The sequence below is a fragment of the Numida meleagris genome, chromosome 9 (assembly GCF_002078875.1).
Source record: "Numida meleagris isolate 19003 breed g44 Domestic line chromosome 9, NumMel1.0, whole genome shotgun sequence".
Taxonomy (NCBI): Eukaryota; Metazoa; Chordata; class Aves; order Galliformes; family Numididae; genus Numida; species Numida meleagris.
The window spans coordinates 7,106,711-7,133,778 of record NC_034417.1 but is presented as its reverse complement, the minus strand read 5'-3'; the positions used below and the strand labels follow the sequence as shown (position 1 = coordinate 7,133,778).

General features: G+C 40.3%; 3 protein-coding genes across 3 annotated transcripts in view; 1 reads left to right on the top strand and 2 right to left on the bottom strand.

The window, feature by feature from the left end:
• RFX7 (regulatory factor X7) overlaps positions 1-373 on the bottom strand; it is an 80,868-nt gene extending 80,495 nt beyond the window's left edge. The window contains exon 1 of the mRNA XM_021407211.1: positions 240-373. The gene's annotated coding sequence lies outside the window, so the exon portion shown is untranslated. The remainder of the gene's footprint in view (positions 1-239) is intronic.
• TEX9 (testis expressed 9) lies at positions 240-21,845 on the top strand. The gene is given in 12 exon segments (XM_021407221.1): positions 240-456; positions 458-645; positions 1,840-1,903; positions 3,393-3,463; positions 6,855-6,903; positions 7,884-7,969; positions 9,301-9,476; positions 11,846-11,928; positions 14,256-14,429; positions 16,178-16,312; positions 16,800-16,934; positions 19,527-21,845. Coding segments are annotated over 12 exon segments (1,437 nt in total). The 5' UTR covers positions 240-258; the 3' UTR covers positions 19,605-21,845.
• On the bottom strand, positions 20,628-26,832 carry MNS1 (meiosis specific nuclear structural 1). The gene is made up of 10 exons (XM_021407222.1): positions 26,691-26,832; positions 26,488-26,610; positions 26,258-26,385; positions 26,017-26,119; positions 25,021-25,250; positions 24,038-24,254; positions 23,852-23,959; positions 23,357-23,614; positions 22,360-22,485; positions 20,628-20,909 (listed from the first exon to the last, which is right to left on the bottom strand). Exons 1-10 carry the CDS (start codon positions 26,691-26,693, stop codon positions 20,811-20,813), a joined length of 1,395 nt encoding a protein of 464 aa, XP_021262897.1. The 5' UTR covers positions 26,694-26,832; the 3' UTR covers positions 20,628-20,810.

The window sequence follows — 27,068 nt, the reverse complement described above, 5'->3', positions numbered from 1 at the left end:
ACAGGGAGAAATGCAATGAAACCAAAGTGTGGAGGCGAAAAACGGGAGGACAAGGCTAAAAAGAGACAACAGTCCCATAAAACAGAAAACAGACCGATGAGAGAGCAAAAGAACAGACCATGGGGTGGGAGTGAAAAAAATTGCCATCATGAAACGATGACAGAACCACAAGAAAGGCCAAAAGGCTCGAAGGGAAGAGCGATAATAAACATTTAGTTCAATAGCATGTAGAATGGCACCTCAGACTCTGTCGCCCAAATGGCTGGCAGCCCAGTGACACCCTGGGGCCTCCGGGCAGGGGTCCGTCCCCCCCGCGCCCTCGGGCTGCGGGCTCTGTCAGAGCACTTCCACACGGTGCGCGTCAGGGGACGCGTGACGAATCGCTTCACCTTCTCCACTTGGCAGCAAGGTTTGAAATGTGGCTGCCGCTCGGGACCCAACGGCGCCAGGGAGAGACTTGCCTAGGGCTACGGACCGCGGCGGGGAGGAAAGAAAGCCGCGAGAACGGCCGTGCCTCGGCCCACAGCGGCCGAGGGGACGGGGCACGAGCGGGTACGGCCGGTTGCCCGGGAGAAGGCGACGCCGCGCAGCAGCCTCCGCGCGAACAAAATGGCGGCGGGCGGCAGCGGCGGGGGTCTGCCGGGGGTAAGGCGGCGGTTTGGGCGCGAGGCAGCGGTGCACGGCAGAGGCTACGAGCCGCACGCTGAGTCGCCCTCGCTGCAGGCGTGCAGAGCGCCGGGCGGCCTCTCGCTGCCCGCCGGGAGCGGCGCGGTGAGCGGCGAGCTGCTAGCGCGGGAGGAGCGCTACAAGTAAGGGGCGGCCGGGGGGCGGTGGCAGTCCCTGCTCATCTCCCCAGCACCGCTCGCTGCGGGCTGGCGGGGAATAGGTCCCCGCTATCTGAGTCTCTCAACTGCTCGTCCCAGAGCGCGCTGAGAGCAAGGCTGTAACTTCTTTCCTTGCATCACCGTGCTGCGCAAGGCGGCTGTGCACTGTGCTAGGCCTCGCTTCGCTCAGGGGCCGTTAGGTTTTGCTACTTAACAAAATGGCGTTACTCGTCATACTAACCTGCATATAAATACTGTAACACGTTTTAGTTATGTATTCCCATCATTGAACGTGACTGCTTCTCTGGTCCCTGCTTCAAAGTACACTTCAGGATTGTGACTAAAAACAGAAGTGTTGTGGAATTAAAGATGTAAAATGTGGTTTAAGCAGTGACACGACAGAAAACAAGGGCACCCTTTCTCTCTCAGAACAGCTGTTCAACCTGGAAAAGGGAAGACCTGATGGCGGCCGTTCAGTACCTAAAGGGGCTGTAAGAAAGAAGGGGACACACACTTCAGCAGGGTCTGCTGGGACAGGACAAGGGAGAATGGTCTCAGACTAAAGGAGGGGAGATTTATACTGGGTATAAGGAAGAAGTTTGTTACAGTTAAGCGTGGAGGCACTGGCATGGGTTGCCCAGAGAGATGGTGGGTGCACCATCCCTGGAGACATCCAAGGTCAGGCTGGAGGGGCTCTGGGCACCTGATGGAGCTGTAGGTGCTCCTGTGCACTGCAGGAGAGTTGGGCTAGATGGCCTTTAAGCATTCCTTCCAACTCAAAACATTCTATGATTCTATTATAGTCTAAACATGTGTACATGTTGTTTTATTACTGTTGATTTGATAGAAACTCAGGACACTGCATCAACCTGAATAATACCCTGTGGTATTTGCTGCTTCTTTGTAGGAGTTACTAAAATTTCACTTAGTTCAGGCAGATGCTACCAGGTTCACATGCACATCTTTTAAATCTTTCAGAAACTCGGTGACAAGCATTCTTACTGTACTCTTTCAGGAGACTGAATGCAGAATTAGAAGCAAAAAGAGAAAAACTGATGCGTCAGACCGAAGAAGTAATGGTGGGTAGGTTATGCAGGCTGTTATATAATTCAGCCTTGGTTCACATGGACGCAGGGTCAAGTTTCAAAAGAAATTATTTAGACCATGACAACTCAAAGTAGTTTGGTTTCAAATTCAATCTAAGCTTTTCTTGCCTTCCCCTCCCCCCCCCCTTTCCTTCAAAATTGTAAACTTCTACTAAAAACACGTGCAGTAATAGTTTTTAATAAAATTTCATCAGGTAGGTGGATATTCACATAGCTGTGTAGAGCGCTTGTGCAGACATGCATAAGATCAGCTAAAAAACCTTTTTATGATGTTTAAGTAGAGTCTCTGCAGACAGTTTTATGTCTTAAATAAAATGCTATTTTGGTGTTTGAAAACCAGATGCTACAATAACTAGCGAAACACATAGCTCAAGCTGAAAGGAGTACAAAGAATAGGCAATATAAATAGAAAATATGTATTTAGTTAAAAGGAAACTTTCTTAAAGAAAAATCCGGTTTATTGTTAGTATTATCTTTTAACATTGTTGTGACTTTGTGCCGATTTTTATATGAAAATTGGGCAAGTTATACAAAAAAAAGAGAGCAGGGGTGATCTGTTTTATACCCAAGACACCTTTAGGGAAGGTACCCTGTTTATTAGAAATATTCATAATACGGTTTCACTCAAATAAAAAAAGGCTTAAAAACCAGATTATTTTGCCTATTTATTAAACTTTATCCTTTGTGTCCTATGAAAGCATACATTCCTCTAGAGTTCTGGTAAGTTGAGGCTGTTTGGCATTTGAACAGAAGCAGATGAAGCACCCAAAATAGCATCTAGTCTCTTTCCTTTGAAAAACAGCAACAACTAAATTACTTTTTTTCCCCCCCTCTAAATGCAGCTGCAGATCAAATATTCTTGGGACACTTAATAAACCATGTAGCACTGCCCGATTGCACAGATGCACATTTAACAACAAAAGAAAAACAAGTCAAAATTTAAGAGAGAAGGCAGGACAACTACTTTTAGCTCTGGATTATGCTTTCTAACTGTTTCTTAGCAACACAGAAGCTTTCTGAACATTCAGCATTTGACTAAATTGTTCTCTAAAGAGCATAACAACATATCAGTGTCCGAATTATGGCCATATTGTTTGAATAAAGACTTATTTTTAAGGCTTATGCTGCAATACAGCAAATTGAAAATTTGTTCCACCTGCTATGCATTCCTACTTCTGCATTTCAGAGAAAACGAAGGGAGGATAGCAGCATCTCAGATGATAAGTTTGCAGAAGTTTTATGGGAAAAAGATCGTTACATGTTCTCTAAAAGAAATAAATATTTGGAGATAGCAGCAGTTTTTAAATTTCTAGCTATCTTTTCCTATGTTTAAGAAATCTTTTCCTACAGTAGACTTAAGTTTCCATGTCTTTTGTAGTTTCACTGTGATTTATGAATATATAATTTATCTTTAATTGTTTATATTCTCCCCAAATTGACTGTTTTCTTTTACTTAATAAAGAAGAGCCAACGGGAGACACTATCTAGACCAATTTCAGTACAAACTAAGTACTGTGAAGATGACAAACAGAGGTATGTACTTTACAATTGCTGTGTATATTTCATGGGGAATCTCTGGTAATCATCTGTACTCCCTGACTTGCCCTAGTCATGCTTTGCAGTATAGACCACTGGATTGGTGGAGTCTGTTGCTTTAAATAATTGATACTAAACTAGTGTTTCTTGTTTTCATAGAAGTCTTAATTTTGCTGAAATATTTTGTCTAGGAGGCTAAGTAGTTCAGGTATTGGAAAAAATGCAAGTAAAAGTAGCAGATTTGTTTACAGTACAGAACGGTAGATGTCCAGCAGTAGGTGGCTTTTAACCAGTTTAGCTTAGAAAGAAATACTGTTTATCTTCATTCTAATTTTACTTAGCTTAAATGCTGTGGGACAGGAAGTGTGCTATTAAAACAAAAACAAACAAACAAACAAAACCCACCCCACAACGACAAAGAAACCCAAGATAGACAAACATTCAGCTGCCACCGCCTGGAATTTTGATATCATTACACTTTTCATACTTTTGATCTGTAAGAATTTATGCCCAAATGTGGGTTTTGGCCTGTATCTTTGAATCTGTTAGCTCTAGAGTGATACCTGGCAGTATTTACGTAGTTGTTCAAGGGTTTGTATATTGGTGGCTAAACTGGAGATATGCCAATATACAGTTTAATGGAGGATCTGATCCTGATTCCTACATTTGTGACAAGAAGTCTGTGATGGAAGCCTGTACATTGGCAAAAACCTTTGCTGCTATAGTAACAACTATTCCTGAGCTATTCTGAGGCTGTATCCATTAGTTGTGGAGGTCAGAAAAAAAATAATTAAATTCAAAAAACACCATCTCTTATCAGTGTAGCCATGCATTGTAAGCATATTAAGTCCGTAGATCCTGTTTAGTTTTATATTCTGCTGGGTGAGTTTTGAATACTTGACAGAAGATTTTTATGAACTTCAAAACAAAGCTGAGTTATAGAGTAATTTTACAAATGAATGTGATCAGAAGAATCAGCCCTACAAAGGGAGTTAACAGCTATAATTGTATACATTTTAAATAAGTGGAAGTGCTGGAACCATTATGAAAATGTTGGTAATTAGTGCATCAGACTAGCAGCTAAATCTACCAATTACCTACATAAATTAAAAGGTCTTAAAACAAGCACCGACCGTGTTCTGGTAAACATTTATATCAGAGAACTGAAATCCCATGCTGGAACGAAAAAAATACAAGTGTATGTTAGGAATCAGGCACACTGATTATCCATGAATGAATATTGAGGCCATTCAATTAGATTAGTTCCAAGTATTTAATATTTATTTTTCCTGCAAAATTATGCAAGCAAATATGCCATAAATCCAAAGGAAGCACCTAAGATCTTTTTGAAACAAGTTCCATTGTTTCCTGTATGGAAAATGAACACTAAAGAAACTGGAAAGAGGGGGGAAACCACTGAGGTTAAGTAGGAGATAGAATGTGAAGAAAGACGGGTTAAGTGGCAAGAATTAATAAGAAATGTTAAAAGGCAAAAATATTCAAGTCATTCTCTGCGAACGTATTCTAAAATAAGTGATTGAGGAGTTTTTATGGCTTATTTTTTTGCAGAGAAATGTGAATTACCTAAAGACAAAGCAGCTCCACTGACACTGCATTGAAGTCAGCTTTTGTTTACACTTTTGCTCTTCAGAGCATCACCATGCTCACTGCGATGGGAGCTGTGTGCGCATGGGCAGGCATGCTACAGGCTTTGAATAGGATTAGCAAACACAAAGGGTTTGCTCATGCACATGCACCTCGTATTTACATGCTGAGATGGAATTGCTAAACATTAGCTTCTGTTTCAGTGTCACTGCAACTGTCCAGCTACTTATTTGTGTACCTTTTCAAGTTTTACACATTCATTTCACTTACCAAGCAGCTGTAGAACTGTACTACGAGGTTTAAAAAAAGGGCTGTTATGGGAAAGAGGGGAAAAAACCCAATAAGGTGAAATAAATCTAAGAATCTCGGTGAACAATGAGGTTTTTATTTGTTTTGTGGAGAAGGCCGGGAAACAAGGGGCTTAGTGGGACCAGATCAGTCTATTGATCAAAGGAACGCTTTGTTTTCGTGAGCATCAAATGTTGAATTTTCTTATTTTTCAGAAAATGTAACTGTTATTTCTGTGGCAACAGCTCCTCACTTTCTGCGTCCTCTGTAAAACTAGCCAATAGGAAGGAAGCGTGAGGAAAAGAGGGTAAATAGGCAAAAAGTAATCATCCTATTCTTGAGGTCTGTTGCCAGCCACACAGATAATTTCTCCTGTGGTGGTTTTGTTTTTGTTTGGATTTTTTTTTTTTTTTTTTTGGATTAATGCAATCTGGAGCTTTGTTCAGATAATTCTTGTTGATGAATGGGTGTCTAAAATTTTTTAAAGGGAAGATCTAAATACTTGTCTAGGTCAGCTGGGCCAGAATATTGAGGTGACTTGACATGCCTAAAATTTAAAATTTATTACAAATATAAGCTTACATGTTAATTGAGTAGTTAGAAGCTGTAAAAAGTGGTAGAAGAAGGTAGTCTTTCAGGGCATTGATACAGATCTACATAACTCAGATTCTGAAAACAAAGAAATTATGCATCTGACGTGAAACCTGAACAGTACACAACACACTACAACTTTCCGCTCTCTTCCAAAATAATTGTTTAACCTGAAGTGTAGTTGCTAAGAAGTATGGTTTCAGGCAAATAAGCAGATAAGAAAGCTTCTCTTTCATTCCTTTTTTTTTCCCCTTTATCTATAAAATGGATACTGTATTGGTAATATGTATTTCAGAGGAAATTCTGTGATACTTTTAAAATTTACTTTAAATAACTTGCTCCCCATCTTCTATTTGTTTCACAGACCCTGTCATCTGCCAACAGTCAGTTTAAGCATTCCCATTCTGGGAGGTAGAGAACACAGGTCTATATCTTTATTTTTTTGCATTAATTCACGTATTTGAATGTCAGGTGAGCGTATGAATGACTGAACCACTGGTGATCTTTGATAATGTTGCTCATCTCCTGTAGAAGCTGTTAAGGCTCCATCCACACACTGGCTAAGTGCTCCCTGGTCCAGGGAATCACTGACTGTATTTGCTGCAGTTACCTGCACTGCAAGAGATGAGATTCAGATTCCAGCACATAAGTAAACTGTTGTATTGGAGACCATGGTGGAATAATTGTCCTAGACTCCCTCGGTGACTTGTGTAGCAAGTGAGATAGAATGGAAATACGAATGAGACTGAATTTATGATTGGACCTAGCATATGTTCCTACGTACTGCTGATGATAGATATATCTAATTTTACTCCCCTGATTCAGATGATGGTGGCTTTTTATCATAAAAATGTTGATTTTGCTATATGCACTCAGTGAATTTAATTTTATTTTTTTCCTGCAGAGATCAGCGCTGTCTTGAAGTTTCCTCTCTCACACACACTCACACCAAGGTATCAAACTCAAAATTATCCCAGCTAATTTTGCTTCTGCCTATTACTTCTGTTTTTGAGGCCATGCTGTATAAGGGGCTTACATGGGTAGGAAGCCCGAGGGAAAGGATGCTCCGAGCAGACTGTTACGGGGACAGATGGACCAGCATCTCCAATATTTTTTTCTGCAGCTCCACCAATGACTCAGTAGGCTTCCACTACATTTAATTTTTGTATTTTAAATTTCTCTTCTGTAAAATCTTATCTGTCACTTGTCAGAAGTGTTCAGTGTTTTGAACATCAATTTAAGAATTCTAAGTACAAAATATTAGAACATAATTCATTTCTTCCTTTCCCCAGTATGATACAAAATGCAGTACTACAGTCTGCATTAAAAGAATTTTAGTTAAAAAGTTAAAAAGAATTTAATACAGGATGGGAAATATAAAGAAAAAGGAAGATTTAGATTAGGAACAAACTAATGTAACTCGATGGTCTCTGATTACAATTACATTGAGTCTTTCAGAAGGTGGATTCAAGTTTACAGAACGTTCTTCACACTTGTTTATCAGAATACAGTAGACTAATTTTTGAAGATCATTTACTTGGGTGAAAGAAACAAAATATTGTTAGATCTTTCTGCAGAGAACTTAAGATTAAAACAATACTACTTAAAAAAAAGGCATTTTTGAAGGCATGGTAAGCACTGTTCAAAGAAGTGAATAGTTAATAACTTGATAATACCTGGGAGCCTTACTTGTGAATTAATTTATTACGAGTGCATCTGAAAAAGATCCTACAAGGTAGCAATGTTTCAATGTATATAATTTGGGCATAAAATATGCAAGATAACGACTAGTACAAATTAAACTGAAAAAATCTAAAATTCTGAGACTTTGGAAATCATCCTTCGGGTTTTAATATATGAAAAAGGAGGGAAAAAAAGACAAAACACACATTTCTAAGTAGTAAAAATCCCTATCTTCTGGAAAATTTTACAGCTACCAAACAAGAAGAAATGTGCTTCTGCGTCCATGGCTCAGAACAGAACACACTCTGGAAGTAAAGGGAAAAGAATAACTTCAAGGTATATTATGCATATGTTTGTAATTTGTAATTGAGAGTTTTGGTTGCTGTTTTTTTGTCTTACCAGGGTATTTTTATTCATACATGCTTCTACATTTAAATACATCTGTACAACTAAATGCACCAAACTATTCCTGTAGTCAGCTCCTCCCGGTAGCTCTCTGCTTACCTGAGCTCACCTACAATCATGCCTGAATGCCTGCCCTGTTATGACAATGAAACTTGTTTTCCACTCTGGCTTTTCTGGAGGCTGACAAAGTTAAGCTCTGTTAAGTCTATCAGTAAAAGGATGCCTAGTGAGCACACTCAAAGTACATCTGGGGCAAACTGAGAGAGTACACATCAGTGATGCAGGCTAATTTGTGATCAGACCTGTTATAGGAAACATGAGACCTAGCTTCTCTGCTATTCTGGTGAATCTTGGGCTTACAGAACTAGAGAGAGTCAGTAATAGTACCACAGCTTTCTGGGGTTTTCGGTTTTTGCTGAATAGCTACATCTCTGATAGCAAATTCAAGGTCATAAGACTAAGAAATGGGGTTCTGGACAAAAGAAGAGTAGAGAAATAATAGAGAAATGTTTGTGGATAAAATCCTGAGAGCAAATGAAAACTGCCACAAGAGAAAACATGGACACATACCAAAATAGGATAAAAACGGTCTGTAGAGTGACAGAACACGGAATCAGTACAGGCTAAAAGCATCTTTTGGGACGTGGGAGTCACTTGTGGACCCTTCTACCTCTTTGATTCCTGTGAGGTTGCTGTGCTGGCACCACATCATGAGATTTAGGAATGGAGTTACACAGATGCAGAACCTATAAGGTGAACCCAGAGCTGTAGGAGAAAGTGAGCCTACGGAGCATCTGTGTCCTACACATTGTGTTCATTGCTGTTATAAGAACTTCCATTTGCAGCTTCTAAGATTAGTGAACTTTCCTGTCCAGACGGAAGACGCAGAAGCTAACAGACAAGGGAAAAAAAGTGAAACTTAAGACAGAAGATAGTAGTTAAGTCCAAAAGAACATTCCTGTTTCTTTCCCTCACTCTGAAATATGAAATTGTTGGATGAGAAAGAGACAGTACTAAAATCATCTTAGTAGAAAATAGTAATTCATCTGCTTCTACGTTATAATACATAAGCTGTTTTAATCACGTGGAAGATAATGGTGTTTTACAGAAAGAAAATCAGAAATTGCCATTGAGTAGTTTTTGTGAGAGCAAGCTATGAAGTTGCATTAGGTATAGCAAATACTGTATTTCTGTAATTTTTGCTTTATATTATAAATGTAAAACATAGTGCTTGTGGTGTTTTTTTGTTTGCTTGGTTTTAGTTCAGAAATAAATCTGGAAACACAAAATGCTGATGATGTTGCAGTGTTGGAGGATTGCACTGGTTTTTCTTTAGCAAAACCAGTAAGTGAAATTGAAGGAAAACTAGAGAAAGGAGGCTTGCCAGATTGTCTAGATGATGATATTATTCCAAACACTGCAAGTGAAATTGGAGCAGGTAGGTTTCCTCCTATGGCTACATACGTTATTTGTACTCCCTGACTGGTAGTCATGGTTTCTCCTTGGGGGAAAAAAGAAAAATTTATGTAGAAATTATAGGGAAAGTTTTGAAGCTCTTAAGTTATGTATGATATTAAAATGAAAAGGTTTTTCTTCTTAAGTAATCCTAAAGGAAGATGAAGTCATGCATGGATAATCGTGGGGGAAAAAGTGAATTTTTGTCTTGATTTCCTTCTTTCCAAGAAGACATTTGAATGTTTATATATATTGAATATATGGATAACACTGGATTCTTTTCACTTGGGAAGTAGAAATGCACGATGCTAAGCTTATACTTCCAAAAAATGAACTTCAGTTTTTGCAAATTCTACCTTCAGAGAGAAGGTCCTTCTTCAGATCAGTGCTGTGGATTAAGTGGCTTGAATGACGTAACGTTGCAGTTACAGTGCTTGAATGAGGATCCTCCAGATACTCATGCTCTAAGTAGTGCTTCTTTGCCCTAGAAATGGAGTACGAAGGGAGATTGCCATGTTTGCCAGTGAAGCTAAAGGCATGATGCACATCTGTCTTTTTGGCTGTGGTGTGATAAAAGAAGGTTTACATCATTTCTTATAATGCTAAAGTAAGCATGAAGCCACATTCACTGCAGCAATTAAAAAAAATGCAAGAAACTGCTCACATAATCTAACAGCTCTGTGTCAACAAGCATACCTACACAAAAATAGCTTGGTTTCTGAGCTCATGTAATTGTGTGCAAGCCTTGCTTTAAGTCTCCCAAAACAGATCCTCAGATTTTTTGTTTCAAAGTTCTTTTTCTTGCACTTGAACTCAGAAGTCATTGCTTTGTGCTGCACTGCAATGTTAAACCTCAAGACGAGTTGTTCTTGGTGCTCATGAGTAGTGAGGATTGTTTCTGTTACTTTAATGATGAAGTGAAATGAAAGCACTGTGAAATGATTTATCCTTCTAGAATTTGTCATTGCTCATTTAGAATGCCCTGAATGCCTCCCAGGCAGCAGCAGTTCATCCTTAGTGTGGTAAATTGCTGCGGAGCATGTTAGCAGTGTAACACTCACAGAGCAGTTACAATCTTCACAAAGTAGACCTAGATACTAAGTAGCCCCTGTTACAGGGGCACAGTCCCACTCTTACTCTGAGGGAAGATTTTGTAACCAGGTCATTGACAGTAAAGTGAAAGCTGTTTTTTTTTTTTTTTTTTTGTAATGGAAACATTAGCAAATGCCATATTAAACTGGATTTAAAGCAAGCTAAACAAAGTATTTTTTTTCCACAGTCTAACTGAATTAGATAACCTACTGCCACAGGACATTGTGAATACCTATACATAGTATGTTTTAAGAAAAAAATGGTAATACAGAAGTACATAAGAGTTAAATTTGATGTCTTCAGTGTGGTCTGCAGCTTAGGAAGTTCCAACTTCAGCTGCAACCTTCTCTAAAGAGAAGGTGTGCAAAATAAAGAGAATTCTAATTAGAATCCTCTATTAGGAATTCTTAGAGCAAATCAACAAATGTGCCCATCCATCTGTTCACATTCATCCCCTTATACTCCTCCTCTCCTTCATTCTTTTCCCACGGTACCTTCTGTGCATAGTGGCCATTCCTGTGTTGTTCAGCATGATCCTCATTTTGTTTCCATGCTTTGTACACGTGGAAGTTCAGAGGGAGTTCCACGTGAATAATGTGGGGCAGAGTGGGGAATGGGAAGTTGAAGAACACGCTCTCTTCTCCTCCGCTTGATTTGTCACATTGCGAGTGTATTTCTTAGCTGCCCCAGAGCAAGCAAGTACTGCATTTGGGAAAAAAACCCTCTGATTTGTTGGATCTTAAATGGTTGAGTAGTGTTAGAAGTGTTCTTAAAAAAGCACAGACTGCTATGTAAGAGATATTTACCTGTTAGGAGGGTTTTGCAGCCTACATTTAGTACAACTTTGTGCTGCTCACAACAAGGAAACTACACAAATTGCAGCTACAGATTGATTGCACTGTAGAATTGCCCTATGATGTAGCTCCCTTGACTTGAAGCTTAAAGCATGCTGTAATGTATAGTGTAGTATGATAAAAGGTTCCAGAAATTTTCAATTTTGAGAATTGAGTCTTTTACATCTTAGAAGTGCTGTGTTCAGTCATTAAAAAGTCCGTGCAAAGCTTTCCCTAAGAATTAGAAACTTGCAACATACATTCAGAAATGTTAGTTTCAATTTGCCTATTTCTGTTTAGTAAACTGTCAGCATAGTATGCTCTTTTTAAACAAAGAAAATGAAGTGTTCTTACATTGTTCCTGTCTCTCTTCTGCACTGAGTTATGAGTCTTTGTGGATATTAAATGTAACTTTTTATATCTGCAGAAGCACAGATCAGGTTTCTTAAGGCAAAGTTACGTGTTATACAGGAAGAGCTGGATAGTGTCATGTGTGAATGCAGGAAAAAGGTAAGTTTTCTTATCTATGAAAAAAAACTTGAGTCTATCCCCCTTTTACAAATAATCAGAATTTCCTCACCTTTATTTAGGTTTTCTAAGAGAATTTTTTCCCTTCATTTAGTAAAGAACTGAGGCTCTGCTTTTTTTAGTTAGCTTTTTAAATTTCCCAGGAATTTTGCATTGAGAATGGTGATTTCTGGATAAACACGATCTTGAACTAAGAACTAGTAAAGTGCACTTCACAAAAAAAAAAAAAAAAGAGAAAAGAATGACTGGTGCTGAAGATGTGCCCCAGCTCTATGGGCACGCACTGCTGCAGAGTGCCCTGCCTGCCTCACCCGAAAAGGACGAGGAGGGGATGGGAGCAGCCAAGTACAGATTTCTGGTATGCAAAGGGAAGACAAGCGCTGCCCAGGGCTGGCTAATAGGAGGAGAGAGATGGAATGAGACATTAAATAAGTTGCAGAAATTTAGTCAGGTACTGTGGGGGTCCTTGCTGGAAAAAAAAAAAAAAAAAGTGGAAACTGCTCTTCCATGATCCACTTAAAGCAGAATATTTTAATTAAAATGGATTAAAACACCTTTCTCAAGATTACACTGTTGTGAAGGACTGTATGTGGGATGACCTATGTTGGTGAATCAGACTACGAATTTCAGGCAGGTTGAAGCTGTACCATTATGTTTCTGCTAGAGTGTACCACAAGTGAGATTTTTAATCTGCGCTGTCTGAAATGCTCAGACACCTCTAGAAATGTAAAACCTGCAATAGTTTGTGTCTCTGCCAAGGGATTGCGTCTTTCTCATGCATTTGTAATCAAGCAAAGTTTTTGAACTAACATTCTGTTTTTCCCAATTAGATGATGGTTAGTTACAGCCTCTTCATTTCAGAACGTTTTTTTTTTTTCCTCCTGTCCCCCAGGATGAATTTGATTATGACCTGCAGGACACATGACAAACCACCCACGTGTTTTCTCTCAAGGTTTTGATTTAGAGTTAAGGAGCATGATGATATATGTATGTTTTTCTTGGAGATAGATACCTCAAGAAAAGCTTTAGGAGTTATATTTTGTTAGTTTTTATTTGTACTCATTACTGTATTTTATTTGTTTCAGTGCAGTTGCTTCTGCATTTCCATATATCTGTGCTATGATCCAAATATTTTAACATAAGATTTAAAGACATTTTCACTTTCAAATCTAATACTATTTTGTCAGCAGCTATTGAACTTTATCATTCCATGCCCAGAACTCTATGAAGTTCAGTTACTGTAGCAGATGACAGAACAGTGTATCTATTCCTCTGCTAACATACCACTATGCATCATTTTGGGCACTAGATTCTGTGGTGTGGAAATAACTTCATTACATTATCACATAATTTTCACATTGGCAAAGCTGTGAGACAGATTTTGGTGTTTGTCCCAATTCACAGTACAGTTATATTAGAAAGAAGTCTGTTTTAAACATCCAGAAGTGGGAGTTTCTGAGGTGTATGTGGGCACTGAACACTAAGGATAAAGCACACATTTCCCATGTGAGAAACAAGTATTCAAGATTTTTGGATGGCAGGGTAGGGAGAGACGTGTATTTATAGAACCTCTGTTTCTGTACGAGCCTTGATTTCTTTTTATTAAAGAAATGAAGGACGTAATATATCTCTGAGATAACCTACATTAGAATTCATTTAGAGTATTTAAAAGGTTATGAAAAGAAAATGTCTTTAAATTATAAGGCTCAGTGTGGGCTGTAATTGCCATTAGGTCACGAAGCTAATACAGGATTCCCTTGATGTTAAGAGGAACTTGGATTTGATGCATCCGGGAACACTGGCTTGCTTTTAAGTCAAAACCAGATAATCCCTTCAAACATAAAGGACTGATTTACTAGTAATTATATTCTTCTTTTCCTAGAATTTTTCCTAATGTCTGCATTTAGCTGTTCTCGCAAGAAATCACAAAATATCTACGTGCCATTATTCATATTATTCTTTAACATTTTGTTCTCACACCCTTCGAATGATGGGAAATGCAATATTTTATGTATTACTACAGGACAGTCCCAAGTAGAAGACTGCAGAAAATTACACGAGGGGAAAAATATTTGGTTTATTTTTATAGTACTGCCCTGGTGAATTGATGGTTTGCTTTCTTAGTTTGTCTTCACAGCTACTGTGAAATCCAACATGAGGCATCTCAATATTTTAAAGTAACAGCACTTTAGAAATGATAATCTTTATATCTACAATACATATTTCGTAAATCAAAGTACAAATATATTGCTGTCACATTTTTCTCCTGCAATGTTTTCTGTTTGCTTTTGCTACCTGCTGCCAAACAGGATGATGAAAATCAGAATTTAAAGTCTCAGCTTAAAGATACTGAAGAAGAAAGGACGAGGCTGCAACGAAAGATCAGCGTGCTGCAGTCTCAGACTGAGAAGTTCAAGATCTTATCACAAGAAGCAAGGAAAAAAAGCGAGGGATTACAGCAAGAGGTCGTTGCACTAGGAAAGGTATTGCAAATATTATTGTTTATCTCACGGGGGGGAAATAATCAGATCGCTCCCTTCAGACAGATTCATATCCAGCGATTCCGTTCACATTTCAATCCCTGATAACAGTTTTAGAAATTATATTTTGAAGTGTTTAATCACTTTGTAAGAGAAAGAAATGATAAATTTTGCTACTCGCTTTTCCTCTGCTTCTACAACCATATTCTGTATTTTACAATTAATTTATTGTGGAAAAGATGGGCAAGAGACAAAGCAACCTTTTCAGAAACTGCCATCAAATCCATACAGAAATCTTGAAAAATACAAGCAAGTTTTATTGTTCTGATTTTGCTGACAGTTGTTAAAAATTACTTCTGGTAATGATAGTGTTGGTGTAACTTGCTGAAAGTTTCAAAAAAAAAAAAAAACCCAAACAAAAGTGCAGGCAGAGGAAAGGAGGGCTCTTGGTTCTCTGAAACGGACTGCGTGTAAACCAGCCGCTGCAGGTTGGATGTGTCAGCGTTAACCTGGCTCCTGCTGTAGGCCACGTGTGCAGAATGATACACAGGCCGAGTCAGAGCAAGTGGCCTTATACACAGCTTTGCTTGGAACTTAATCTAAGAGCAGCACGTGTTTTTCTTTAATTGCTGAGAGCTAGAGAGGTTGACAAGAAAATTGTGTAATACTTCCAGTATTGGGTAGTCTATGCAATATAACTAGGAGAACATTTCACTCAAAACATGGGGAGAACAGAACACACTGTACAGAATATGGTCTCTTTCCTCAGTTGCATTTGCTTTGGATTTACCTCATTTGCTTCAGTTATTCCTAATCTGGTGCGTTTTCAAGAAGTTGCCATGGTTACTTTCTAGAGTTGATCATGACAAATAATGGTACTACTTTAAAATACTGAGAAGGGAGAGGGTGGAGAAAGGCAATTCAGAAGCAAGAGAGCCTGAGGGTAAAAGGTTAACAACAAGGCCAGCCCCTTCCCCTATTTGCTTAACAGAACATCTTTACGTACCCAAAGTTTGGTAGGTTTTTTTCTTTCTTTTAAAAAGCCTATTTATTTTTCACAAATAACAAGATGTGCTCTTTCTGCCAGAACTGCTTCTTTCTTCTACTTTGTCTTTTATCTGTACTCCCCAATCTTTAATCTCATTCCTGTGTTTCTCAGCTTGGTCTCTTTTCCATATTTCCCCACTTGCAGCATTAATACTCTCATATCAGAGATGAGAGGAAACTGTTTTGATTGTTGCCATAAACACTTGATGAACTATTTTCTGCTAGATGAAATAGTTACTGCCCTGAGGCATCTTGAGCAGGCTGTTTTAACTTCTTGTTAATTACATGTGATAATCTGTGAGAAAAAGAGGTAAAAAAGCAGCTGCATTTCTAGCTGCTGTTCCAAAATCTGCTCCAGACTGGATGCTGCATCACTTCTTTCCTGTTTTTTGGACTGGACGTACAACTTATTTTTTTCCAGTCAGTCCCATAGTCTTACATGATCAGTTTCACAATACATTTAAGAGAATGTTAAGAAATTTTAGAAAGACAGACCCATTTTCAAGATGTATAAGGTGAAAGGGGAAAAAAAAAAAAAAAAGGATGTCAGAGCAGTGAAATTCATGTTGATTCTGTTGGCAGGCCTCAGAAACCCCCCTCATAAATTCTCATGGATGAGCCCTGCTGTAAACATGTTGCTTTTATGGCATACCTCAAAATACTGTGATTCATAATGTTTGTTTTTATCCTTTGTTCCTGTATAGGAATTAGAGAATTTAAAGCGTGTACAAAAGCAAGCTGCAAGCAGTCAGAGTGCAACAGAGGTTCGCTTAAATAGGGCCCTGGAAGAAGCAGAAAGGCATAAAGTGGAGCTGAACAAACTGAAGCAAAGTAACAAGGTACAGTGGCTTAGAAAAACTCAGTCTGTGATTATTCAGTAATGCTAGAAGGAGCCCAGAGGCTTGATCAGCTTTGGAAGTATGCCATGTTTTACAGGCTACCCCAGAAGTAACTTACAGCAGGCCACCAAGGGGCCTGTGCCTTATTTCTGCTGATACTACTGCAGGGAGAGATGCACAGAATAAAATCAGAGCCCGATTTTTGCCCCTCTTTTTTGAAATCAGATGTGCCTAGAAAGAGAGGGAAATAGACTTAAGCACCTAATAAGTACACAGGCAAACTATGATATTAATTTATCTTGTTAGAAGCCAGTAAATGCCCTCTTTTGAGTTTTTATTAAGTTTGGTGAGGGAATATTTTAAGGCATCCAATTTATTCCCTGATGTGTCATGTGGCTAATGTTTGCCATTTTATAATGTTAGGCCAAGTTTCTCTGATTAAAGCTTCACTTCAACAAATACCACATTTCTCGCCTTCCCATGCTAGGATGTAGCTAACCAAGAACTCAAAACAATTGAAGAATTAAAAGCAGAAAACAAGAAACTGCAGAAACAAAAAGGAGAACTAATAACGGGTTTCAAAAAGCAGCTGAAATTAATTGATATTTTAAAGAGACAAAAGGTAAGGACCTAATATTCTTGTCTTTCAAATAACTTTTAACTAAATTGGCCTGTTTTCAAGTAATGCACTCACATAAACTGCAGCCCCAAGAACAGGAATTTTCAATGCAAGGGAGCAGCTGCTTTGCTTTCATTAGTGCACACTGCTAACATTTTGCTTTAAAGTGAAGGCTGATTCTCTTTGGAATTGACTCAATTCCTAACTTAGAACATATCCTGTCACGGTGGAAGATGACCACTGACAAGCTTTAAGACCAAGAGTATGTATTTGTTTAAGAAAAAAACACTGTTCAGGTCGTACCTGCAGGCAGCTCACTGGGGTGCTGTGTCAGTGCAATCCATTTTAGCATGTGAGGGTTTTTTTTTTTCTTTTATCCTCCAGTGTATTCCTTGTTCTATCAACAGCTGTAACATAGTGCCCTCTCACGATTAAGCCATTACATTTCAGCCCCACATTTTTCCTGGTTTCTCAAAGTATGTCCTTCTCTATTAATATTGCTTCTTGGTATTTGTATTCTGAGGTGTTCTGTACACATACAGATTTGGAACAAACTGAAAGACCCTGTAGATTTTGTTGAAAGGAAATCAAAGTGAAAAGAGTATGTACTAAAAGATGTTGCCCAAATCAAAAAAATCTTTCCACTTAGTGATGCATTTAAGTCTTGCACTCCAACACACCTTCTGCTTAAAGGATTGCATTAAGATTGCACGCGATCAGTTTTCTTTCTGAGACTGCACAGGAGATTTGCAGAGCTAAATGCTTCAGAACAGCACAAATATCATCTTAATTTTATAGCATGGAGGAAAATTACTTTGGAAAAAAAACACAGCATTCACACAACAGATACTCCGTACATGAGCTACCTCCTTGTTCTCTGGAGCACAAACTCACTAGAAGGAGCACTAAGGAACAGCATTTGACTGAACCAAGACCATTGTCAGATAAGCTTCACAGAACTTAAATAGAAGTTTTAAAAAGTTATTAATACCATATCAAAACTGCAGATAATAGAATAAACCATTTACCCTCTGTTATTAAAAACATATACTCACAGTAAAAGACTGCTGTTAGTTGTTGTCTTTCCAGAACAGGCAGTGGTTGAAAGAACCTGAGAACGATGCTAAGGCTGCCTTTGTCCCTTCCAGCAGGAGCTGGGAAGGGCAGCTAAGCTCACATGACACCAATATACATAATCACCAGAACTTCAGGTTTATTGCATTTCACACCAGCCTGTTGTTGAATTAAGGAAAACCTAGCCTGGCTCACTTGTCTACTATATTTGTGTAGATTGAGATGCACCTCACCTGAAGGGGAGGATGTGTAACTGCATGGAGAATAGTAGAAGAAAAAAAACACCCCAAAGGTATTAAATATCTGTTAGTAGGACGAGTTGCAGCTGCCAGCAGGTAGTTTTTGGCATTCAAACCGGTCTCTTTAGACTGTTCTCTGCTTGCCTCAAGAGAGAAGATCATAGAAAATCTTAGTTTTAAATGAGATCTGTGGGAATTACATACACTCGCTCGTTGTTCGGAAGTGATAGGGAGAAATCAGACACCGTGTTGAGATGAACTGTTCCCGTTTCCTTCAAAACAGTCACTCTGTTTAAAAAGTGCATTCGAAGTAAGAACTGTTCAGCCAGGACACTTTCCTTGCCACTTGAAATGTTGATAAGTAAAGAGATGAGGATGGGGCGGATGAGGACATGTGGCATATTTGTGACATTTACCGTGACAGCAGCTGCAAAGCAGAGAGCTTCCAGGGGTTTCTGGCTGCTGCTTGTTTTTGAGTGAGAGCTGTGTGCAAACACATTGGCCCTAAAGTCCTTGTTTTCTCCTCAGTCACCTTGACAGCATTCTTAAGAACAATTACATTTTTTAATCAGAAAACAGCCTTGTAGTAAGCTTAAAAGTTCTCTCTGTTCCATTCAGTGTTCCACTCAAAGGAACGTGCTATATCCTGTGTGTATGAGCCATAATGGTCCGTCCATGCACGGCGTGACTTACAGCGACACAGCAAGGGGTGGTCAGCTCCTGCCACCTCTCACCAAGGTGCATTAATTTGATGCTTTGCTTTATGCTGATTACGCTACTTTGGAATGTTACATCTTTTTGCTAAAATACTCATTTGACATTAAACCATACATTTTAGCAGCACTTATACTCTGACTGAATCTTAATGCTACATTTGGTTTGTATAGCTTTAAAGTTACCTGAATATTGATCAGCTTGTAAGAACACAGACAATATTTCTTAGGTGTTTTTTTAGAGGAGGGGTCAGTTCTCCAGTAATTCCTATGCTCCATTAAAAAATATTTTTAAAGCTATACAAAGAACTAAGAAAAGCTACTGGTCCTGTTTTACTAGAGCTGAAGTTGCAATATTAACCATAAAATTTATCACAACCCTTCCATTATAAAATCAAACTGTTGCAGAAAATATAAATAGCAACTTCATCTTGAACAGGTGAGCGTCCATCAGAACCACAGTATGAAAACACAGAATAGATGGGAAGCCCTTTCAGTCATGCTGCTCTTTGTCATTCACGCTGCTTTATCTTCTGCTCCTGATTTATGTATTTTTTATTTCTTTTGAGATGCACATTGAAGCTGCTAGGATGCTTTCTTTTACTGAAGAGGAATTCATGAAAGCTCTTCAGTGGGGAAATGACTGATTCAAACTTGTTTGAAATACAGAACAGACGGCACGTTGTTTTGGCACTAGAAGTGTTTGTTAATAGTTAACAAATATATCACAGTGAATGGATTTTGTTGATTTTGCTCATGTTGAAATCATTTCACTTTTAAAAGCCTGATAGGGTGCTTTGGAATGTCACTTGCAATACAGATTTCCTGTGAAGTCCCGAGCCCAGCTGCCCGTTCTGTAACGAGCCAAGAGGCACAGAATGCAGGTGAACTTTGTTGTCTGTTCGTTCTGTGTTAGTGTTCCAAACTGCTGGATAAGGTCATGTTCAGTCTGAAGAGAAGCCAGAATGACTATAATCTGATACAGCTTATTGTTTAAAGTTCCTGCTTTACTTAGGCAAGGTAAACGGTGGTCACTAGATGCTGGTAATAGATACAATCAGGAGCAGTGGCTCCATATCACAGGTGCTCTCCAGGCTTTAGCTTCTTGAATATTTTATTATCTCATCATTATAACCAAGTACTAGATAAAAATGTGGGTGCAGATGAGCCAAGCCTGTGACATACACTAATGAACTAGAGTAATAAGAGCACATGCCGGTTGATGAAGCTTTGTTAAACCTCAGCTATTTCAGTGGATTGCTCCCTCAGAGTGATTTAGTAGGAACCTGACACACAAAGAGTTTATGTGCTGAAGTGAGGTTATTAGCAATGCCTCCGACCTCTAAGTGACAATTATGTCTCAGATCCTACTAGAGGAGTCATGTGAGCTAGCGGTGGAACAGATAATCCAGACCTACCATCAATGATTTACATTATCTACATTTAGATTAGTAATTTAATAGTATAATGCAAATGTAGATACTTCTTTAGCTTACAAACAGAAATAGTGTATTAAGATAATCATATAGTCCACTGTGTGATACACATCTGAACTTAACTACCTTGGGTTTCTGTAGTGTGGCTGAAGAAAATATTTTTAAACATTGCATCGTCACTCACCCAGTTGCATTATGTAGCTGATAGATTATTGAGAAAACCGTAACAAACAGTTTATTGCTGAAAAATTTAAGTGTATTTAAATAAGATGAGCCATTCATCAGATCAGAACTCCAGTCTTAAAATGGAGACTTTATGAGAATAAAAAAGTTCCTTGCTGTTAACAGCAAATGGAAATTTTCTTCAGCCATCAGATGACACCTAGTGGCAAAGCAGTAGGGCAGACAGAGGAAATTTCAGCTCTCTTCAGAAGATGGATTACCTCTTCTCTTCTGATAAGCCAACCTAAATTCCTCACCGAGCATGTTAATATCATCTTCACCTTTGAGTACTCCCTGGAGAAAGAAGCGCCATAGAAGATAAAAAGAAATTAGAGATAATTACGGGTCTCTGAATTTTTTTAAATGGAAATGAATGTAATAGCTTATACCCTCAGAACGTGTGTTACCTTTAAAAAAAAAATAGCTCTGAAAGCCATCACCAGAATTCAAGGGATGAGTTTCTAATTGCTGTACTTGGTGCTAACCAAGAACTGCGATTTTTGTTCAGGCAAATTAGGATGAGAATCCAGTAAAGACTGTCACATAAGCACTATACAAAAGACAACATTTATCTGCACTGTGTTTCTAATAGAAGCGATTAGAGGCAGCTGAACACATCTGCAGGTTTAGCAAAGTCAAGAACCTGCACTGACAAGAGGCACTAGCTCAGGTGGGGCTTCATCTGCACCTTCAGGTGTGCTGAAATTGCAGTCGTATTGGAGACCTCAGAACTAGGTAGAACTTTCCTATCAGTCCATGTTGAGTGAAGTCCTGTGGAACGTGCCACTCTGTTCAGGCAGCAGTAAAGCAGAGAAAGAACAGTAGGACATCAATACCACGGGACAGATACGAGCCTTGGACACCTGTAACAGCCAAGGCTTCTTAGAGCAGCCAGTTCAAACCAGAAAATGACATCCAAAGTAGTGCCCATCTGTGTTACGCTTTAATTGCATCTTCACTGGAAATGAGCTCTCTGAATCTCTACTTCCAAATGTTACCAATTCATGCACACAACGAGTGTACTAATTATTTGATTAAAAATAAAATTTGCTATGTTTACAATATTTCAGTACTGCAGAAAATAATTTCTTTAGACATCTGAGTAACTCCCTCCCTCCTCAAATTGCATCTTTACGTCCTAAAAGCAGCTCTCTGTTCATTTGTATACTATCAGGTGATCTTCATGATGATGAAATGTAATATAAAATAAATTGTACTTTATTCATGTTACAAGAGTTGCTTCCATCTTTTTAACCTTTAAAAAGATAAGGATGCACAGAGTGAGCACTGACATTCTTCTCTGAGTCCTGCCACTTGTTGCACTGTAACAGAAGAGGCCTCGTTTCCAGAAGAGATACAAGGCAGCCAACACTACAGTTAACTGCTCCTAAAACCCAAATGGAGGAAGTTGGTGAAAGCTGGCTTGCAGTAGAGCCCTTTCTAGCTGGAAAAGCCCTGCTTTAAAAATTACATTCCATATCCCAAAAGCTTTGGATCTGCAAAGGGCTGTGGAAGCAATCACCAAGCTCTGCACACAGCCTCCATAGGGCAGCACAGCCCAAAGCCTCTCAGTGTTCTTCCACTGCTTTCCAATTCAAAAAAGGTGAGCACAGAAGAGCTGATACAATAAGGACACTCACCCACTTCATGTAATTCACGTGGCTAACCATCTTACCTTATATGAGCCAAGAGAAGACAGATCTATAGAACAAACATTTAAAGCGTTTACAATACAATCACTTACTCTAGGAAGATAACCCAGCAATTTAGATGCATGTTCTTTCAGGAGTTTCTGTCTCTCTTCTTCAACAACTGCACGAATGTTTGCTTGTCTTCTCTCCTCTACCTGCCTTTCTTCAACTTCACGCTCCTACAATAAGCAAGTTTTGCAGAGTTTCAGCTCCATGAACATTTATTTCCACCAATATAAAGTAAGGATTATGGAGGTGCTTTGTTTTTTTTCTTTTGTGGAGTAAATTTTGAACTTTCACTTAATTTTGACTCCTGGTCACAAGAAAATAGGTTGGAAAAGAATAAAAAGTGTATGAAAAAGAAACAAAGTACATGTTAAATAGAAGAAAAACCTATGACAAAAGAGAAGACTGAATAGCAAGACATGGGGCTGTAGTTACGTTATTTAAAAAAACCCTTTTTAAAAGGTTGGTAAGTAAAAGCTCGGGTTCCTTGCTGGCTCTTGGACAACACAGTCTGTTCCTGCATCACTGCTCTGCTCCAGGAAAAGGAAAAATAGGCATGTGTTCTTGTGCTGATGACCAGAAACTGCAATGTATGTTACACATGTGCAGTCTGAAAACTACAGCGTAGTTGTTTTTAGTTTGTGCAAAGCTTTTTCTTCCTCAGATGTTAAGTGCAAACACAGTCTGAAATTAAGGCTGGGTTCCCCTTTTTATGCATCCTCAGTTGTGCTGGCTGATCAGGGAAGCTGAACTGGACAACATTCATGCCGCTGATCTCATGGGTATCGAAGAGCTATTTGCAGAGCACGTTGGGTATGCAAGGATCTACAGCTGATAAAGGCTCTAACCTTTTAAGCTAACTTCTAAAAAGATCCCTTTCTTGTCAGCAAAACAAGGGCCTGCTTCCCACCCCCTCCCCTGGCCATCTCTCTGCAATTCTCCTGTCACCTTTCCCTGCTAACTAAAGCCTTGATGTAGGATAGAGTATTCTCATATTAAAATGCTTTGGTTCAGACCAAGGGTGAAACTGAAAACTTCTCTTACTTTATCTGCAATAAATTGTTTGCGACGGTCTTCAATAAGTTTTTCCACAGCCTTCCTGTGTTCAAGCTGTTTCATTCTCCGTTTCTGAGCATTCATCTGTTCCACACGATCATCCTCTGCAAACTTGGCCAGCATCTGCTGTCTGAAGGCTTCTTCCTCCTCCTGCACAGCTTGCTGCGCTATCTTCTTTAAAGCAAACTGCTCTTCGTACGTTTGCCTCAAGTCTAGGCGTTGCCTTATTCTCTTCTCGATTTCTGCCTATAAGGAAAATACAATAAAATGCTGTATATGGAAAATACTTTGAAAAATTTCATCTTCAGCCAATCTGATTTGTCTCGGAGAAAAAAGTGACTGTGGCTGTTACTGTCTACATAATAAAAAACCTGGTACCTGACAAGTGCCAAAATGTCCATCTATGTATCTGCAGAAGTCCACAAAAAGTGAGCTTCCCCCCGCCCAGTACAGATAGTACTGCAGCTGCCTCCCAGCACTCACCAGCTCCTTCTTTCTGTCTGCCTCTAGCTGTTCTTCCAGATACAGCTCCTGTCGTATTTGTTCCAGTTCATCACGTTTCTGTTGTTCTCTTTCTAGATTCTGGGCAATCTATTACAAGAAGGAAGGATTTCTACATGAAAGAGAAAATTATACAATATATTCTTCTACAATTTTAATTTTTAATACCATGGCCTGAAGTCTTTGTTTTTTCTCCTCCATGTCTCTAACTTTGGCCATCCGATCTTCTTCTCTTTGTCGCTGATTGTTGGCAAACTCCATAATTTTCCTATTTTCTTCTTCCATCTCTTCCCGTTTCCTCTGCCTCCAGATAGCTTGTTCTTTTTTAAATTCGTCGATATACGCCTGAGTTGCTCTCATCTTCTCTAACTTAAGTTGTTTTTCCCTGTGTAAAGTAGAAAAAACCAAAAGGGTATTGTTATTTAACATACTGGGGAGTGACATGAAGCTGACCATATGCTCACCATTAGTAGTACGCTCAAGACTAACATTTAAATGACTGTCCTTACCCGTTCAGCTGGAAACTAGATGCCTAAATTTCAGATAGTTATTAATGAACTACCTCTGAAAAGGAATCTCATGTCTAATGCCTTTCCTCAGGAGGACAGGCTGTACACATTGGTGTTCACTGCTACTCTGTTTTATACACGCTCCATTCAAACAGAACAGAGAAGGAAGCCCAGCAGCCTAAGTGCCTCGCAAGCTCGGAACCTTTTTAAAAACTTGTATTGAATTCTTTCCACTACCATTCTGCCCCAGAAACCTCCATCCCTAGCCGTGTCCGTAGGACCAGCACACAACGTGTATCACGAGGCAGGGATGTGAGGTGAGGTGGAAATGAGTGATAGGCAGTCATTTCCAGTGCAGGGGGAACACTCCTTGAAATAAGCTGGATTTCGTATCTGGGGTACAAGGACACAAGACCGACTGAAATAACAGGAATAGTCTGACTCTTAAAACAGCAAAATCCGTGCAAGTCAATTTCTAAATTTCTAAATTAATTTCTAAAGTCAATTACCAAAATGGGACCAAGTCATACTTCTTGAATAGGAATGATTTGCTAAAGTGGCCCTTAGCCAAGGAAATAAAGCCTATAATTCTGTGTGGAACTATACACGACTATGAAATAATAACAATTCAAATTAACAAACATTTGATCTTCCTCATAGATCTTCCTTATGATTTCATCAATCATGAGTTTCTCTTTCAGAACCTCTTCATAAACTCCCTGTTTCCTCCGCTCCTGTTCCTCAAGCTGTTTCTCCAGCTCTTGCTGATACATTATTTTCTCCTCATTCCGCCTCAGTTCTGCCGAACTTTCTTCTTTTGCTGCCCTTTCAGTCTCTTCCTTCATCTTTTGGGCTATTTCAGCTTCACGTTTCTTTAGGAAAGGAAAAAAAGGAAAAGCTGTAAAAGATTCCTTTTTCCTTTATTACTTCCCACTTGAAAAATTACACAGCGCAGGAAAGGAACACCGTGTTATGAGACCAATCTCTCTCTCCCTCTACACACACTCAGTGCCTCGCCACGCGGAATGCCTCACCTCAGGAAGCAGAGCCCTTGAAGAGAATCCCTGCTACATAAATAACCTGAGAGCAACTATCAGCACTGGAAGGCAGCTGTATATATTGCTAAGGCCAAGCAGAGCATTCAGCATATGAGCAAAAGTAGCTTGCGGTGTGATAACTGGAATGCAGCACAAATTCGCAGAACATGCTCAGTACAAGTGTTGTCTTTACAGCAATTTGCTTAGTACTTTGTGCCAAACTTCAATGCAGTCAGAATCCTCTGCCTGATCGCTGACATTATCCGCACACAGAAGTTCACAATTCTTTTTGGAGTTACTCGGACACGTGTATATGTATAACAGCGGTGCCATTTCCAACCACTGTGCCCGAGGGGAGGGTTCACCACAACAGCCACTCACTGTACAGCGGTGACACAGCGCTGCCTCCGTTTTAACCTCAATAAATGTCACAGAAACAGTGAAATTACAGCTGGGTCCCATCACACGGCTTAGCGCGCTGCTGCTTTGACCGCCACGGCCAAGTGAGCCTTTTGCTGATGGCTGCGTGTCAGAGCACTCCGGTGGCTGCTGAACGCAGAGGGCTGCTCGAAGTGCCACAGGGCAGGACAGGTGGAATTACCATTTTTTCATACTGTATGGCTTCTTTCTCAGCAATCTGTGCCGCTCGCTCTTTGTTCAGATATGCAGATTTTAGTTTTTTCTCTAATTCTCGAAGTTCATGACTGAGAGAGAGAAAAAAAAAAAAAAAGGAAATCAAGTGTATTCAAGTTGTAAGCAGACCGGTACCTACGGGGAAAAAATGGTGTTCCGTCGCGGAAAGCAGCCGGAGCTAACGGGGCGGCCCCGCACGCGGGCGCTACCTGTTCTCCCGCACCTGCTGCCTCATCTTCTCGTCGTGCAGCTCCTCGTGCTTCAGCCGCGCCAGCTCGGCCGCCAGCCGCTCCTCCTGCAGCCGCTGCCGCTCCCTCTGCCGCCGCCGCTCTTCCCCCTGCGCGGAACGAGCGATCCCCGGCGCAATTCGCCCCTCGCCCACCCGGCGCCGCACGCCTCCCGCGGGGCTCCCCCCGCCCGCAGCGCCCGCGGCTCTCACCTTCCGCACGGCCTCCTCCAGCCGCCGCTCGTGCTCTACCGCCGCTCGCAGCCTGGCGGCCCGCAGCCGCCCGCCCCGCTCTTCCGCCGCCGGCGGCAGCCCCACGGCGTGCCACGCGGACGTCTGCGGGCGACAAGAGAGGAGCTGTGCCGCCGGGCCGCCCCGCCGGGCCCCAGCGCCGCCATCCCGCCCGCTCCGCTCACCATGCCTCCGGCAGCCCGCGCGTCGCGTCGCTGTGGCAACGGCGGGCAGCGGAAGGCGGCGGCAACTTCCGGGAGGCAACTTCCGGTCAGCGGAGAGTGACAGCGCCCCGCGCAGGGCGGTGCGGGATCGACTCACAGAAGTTGTGCCCCCGGCTCTGCTCCGGGCCCGGAGGGACGATGCATTCCAACACATTGCAGATGTGCTGCAGTCTGCTTATAACGCTTAGAAGAAAACAAATGCAACCAGAGAATTCTTTTATCCTCACACCTCAGGACAGTGCGTGAGACCCTCAGTTCTCCCCCGCATACAACAGACACGTGGTATGCACAGATCTCCAAAAAAAGAGAGCGACCTTCTGGCCCATACAACCACAACAC

Bases quoted from the DNA above. Each gene is read 5' to 3' on its own strand.
- MNS1 (XM_021407222.1), bottom strand. The intron at 26,120-26,257 runs GTAGCGCCCGCG...TCTCTCTCTCAG, and splicing joins CAGCAGGTGCGGGAGAACAG to TCATGAACTTCGAGAATTAG. The intron at 24,255-25,020 runs GTTTGTTAATTT...TACTTTACACAG, and splicing joins ATCTATGAGGAAGATCAAAT to GGAAAAACAACTTAAGTTAG.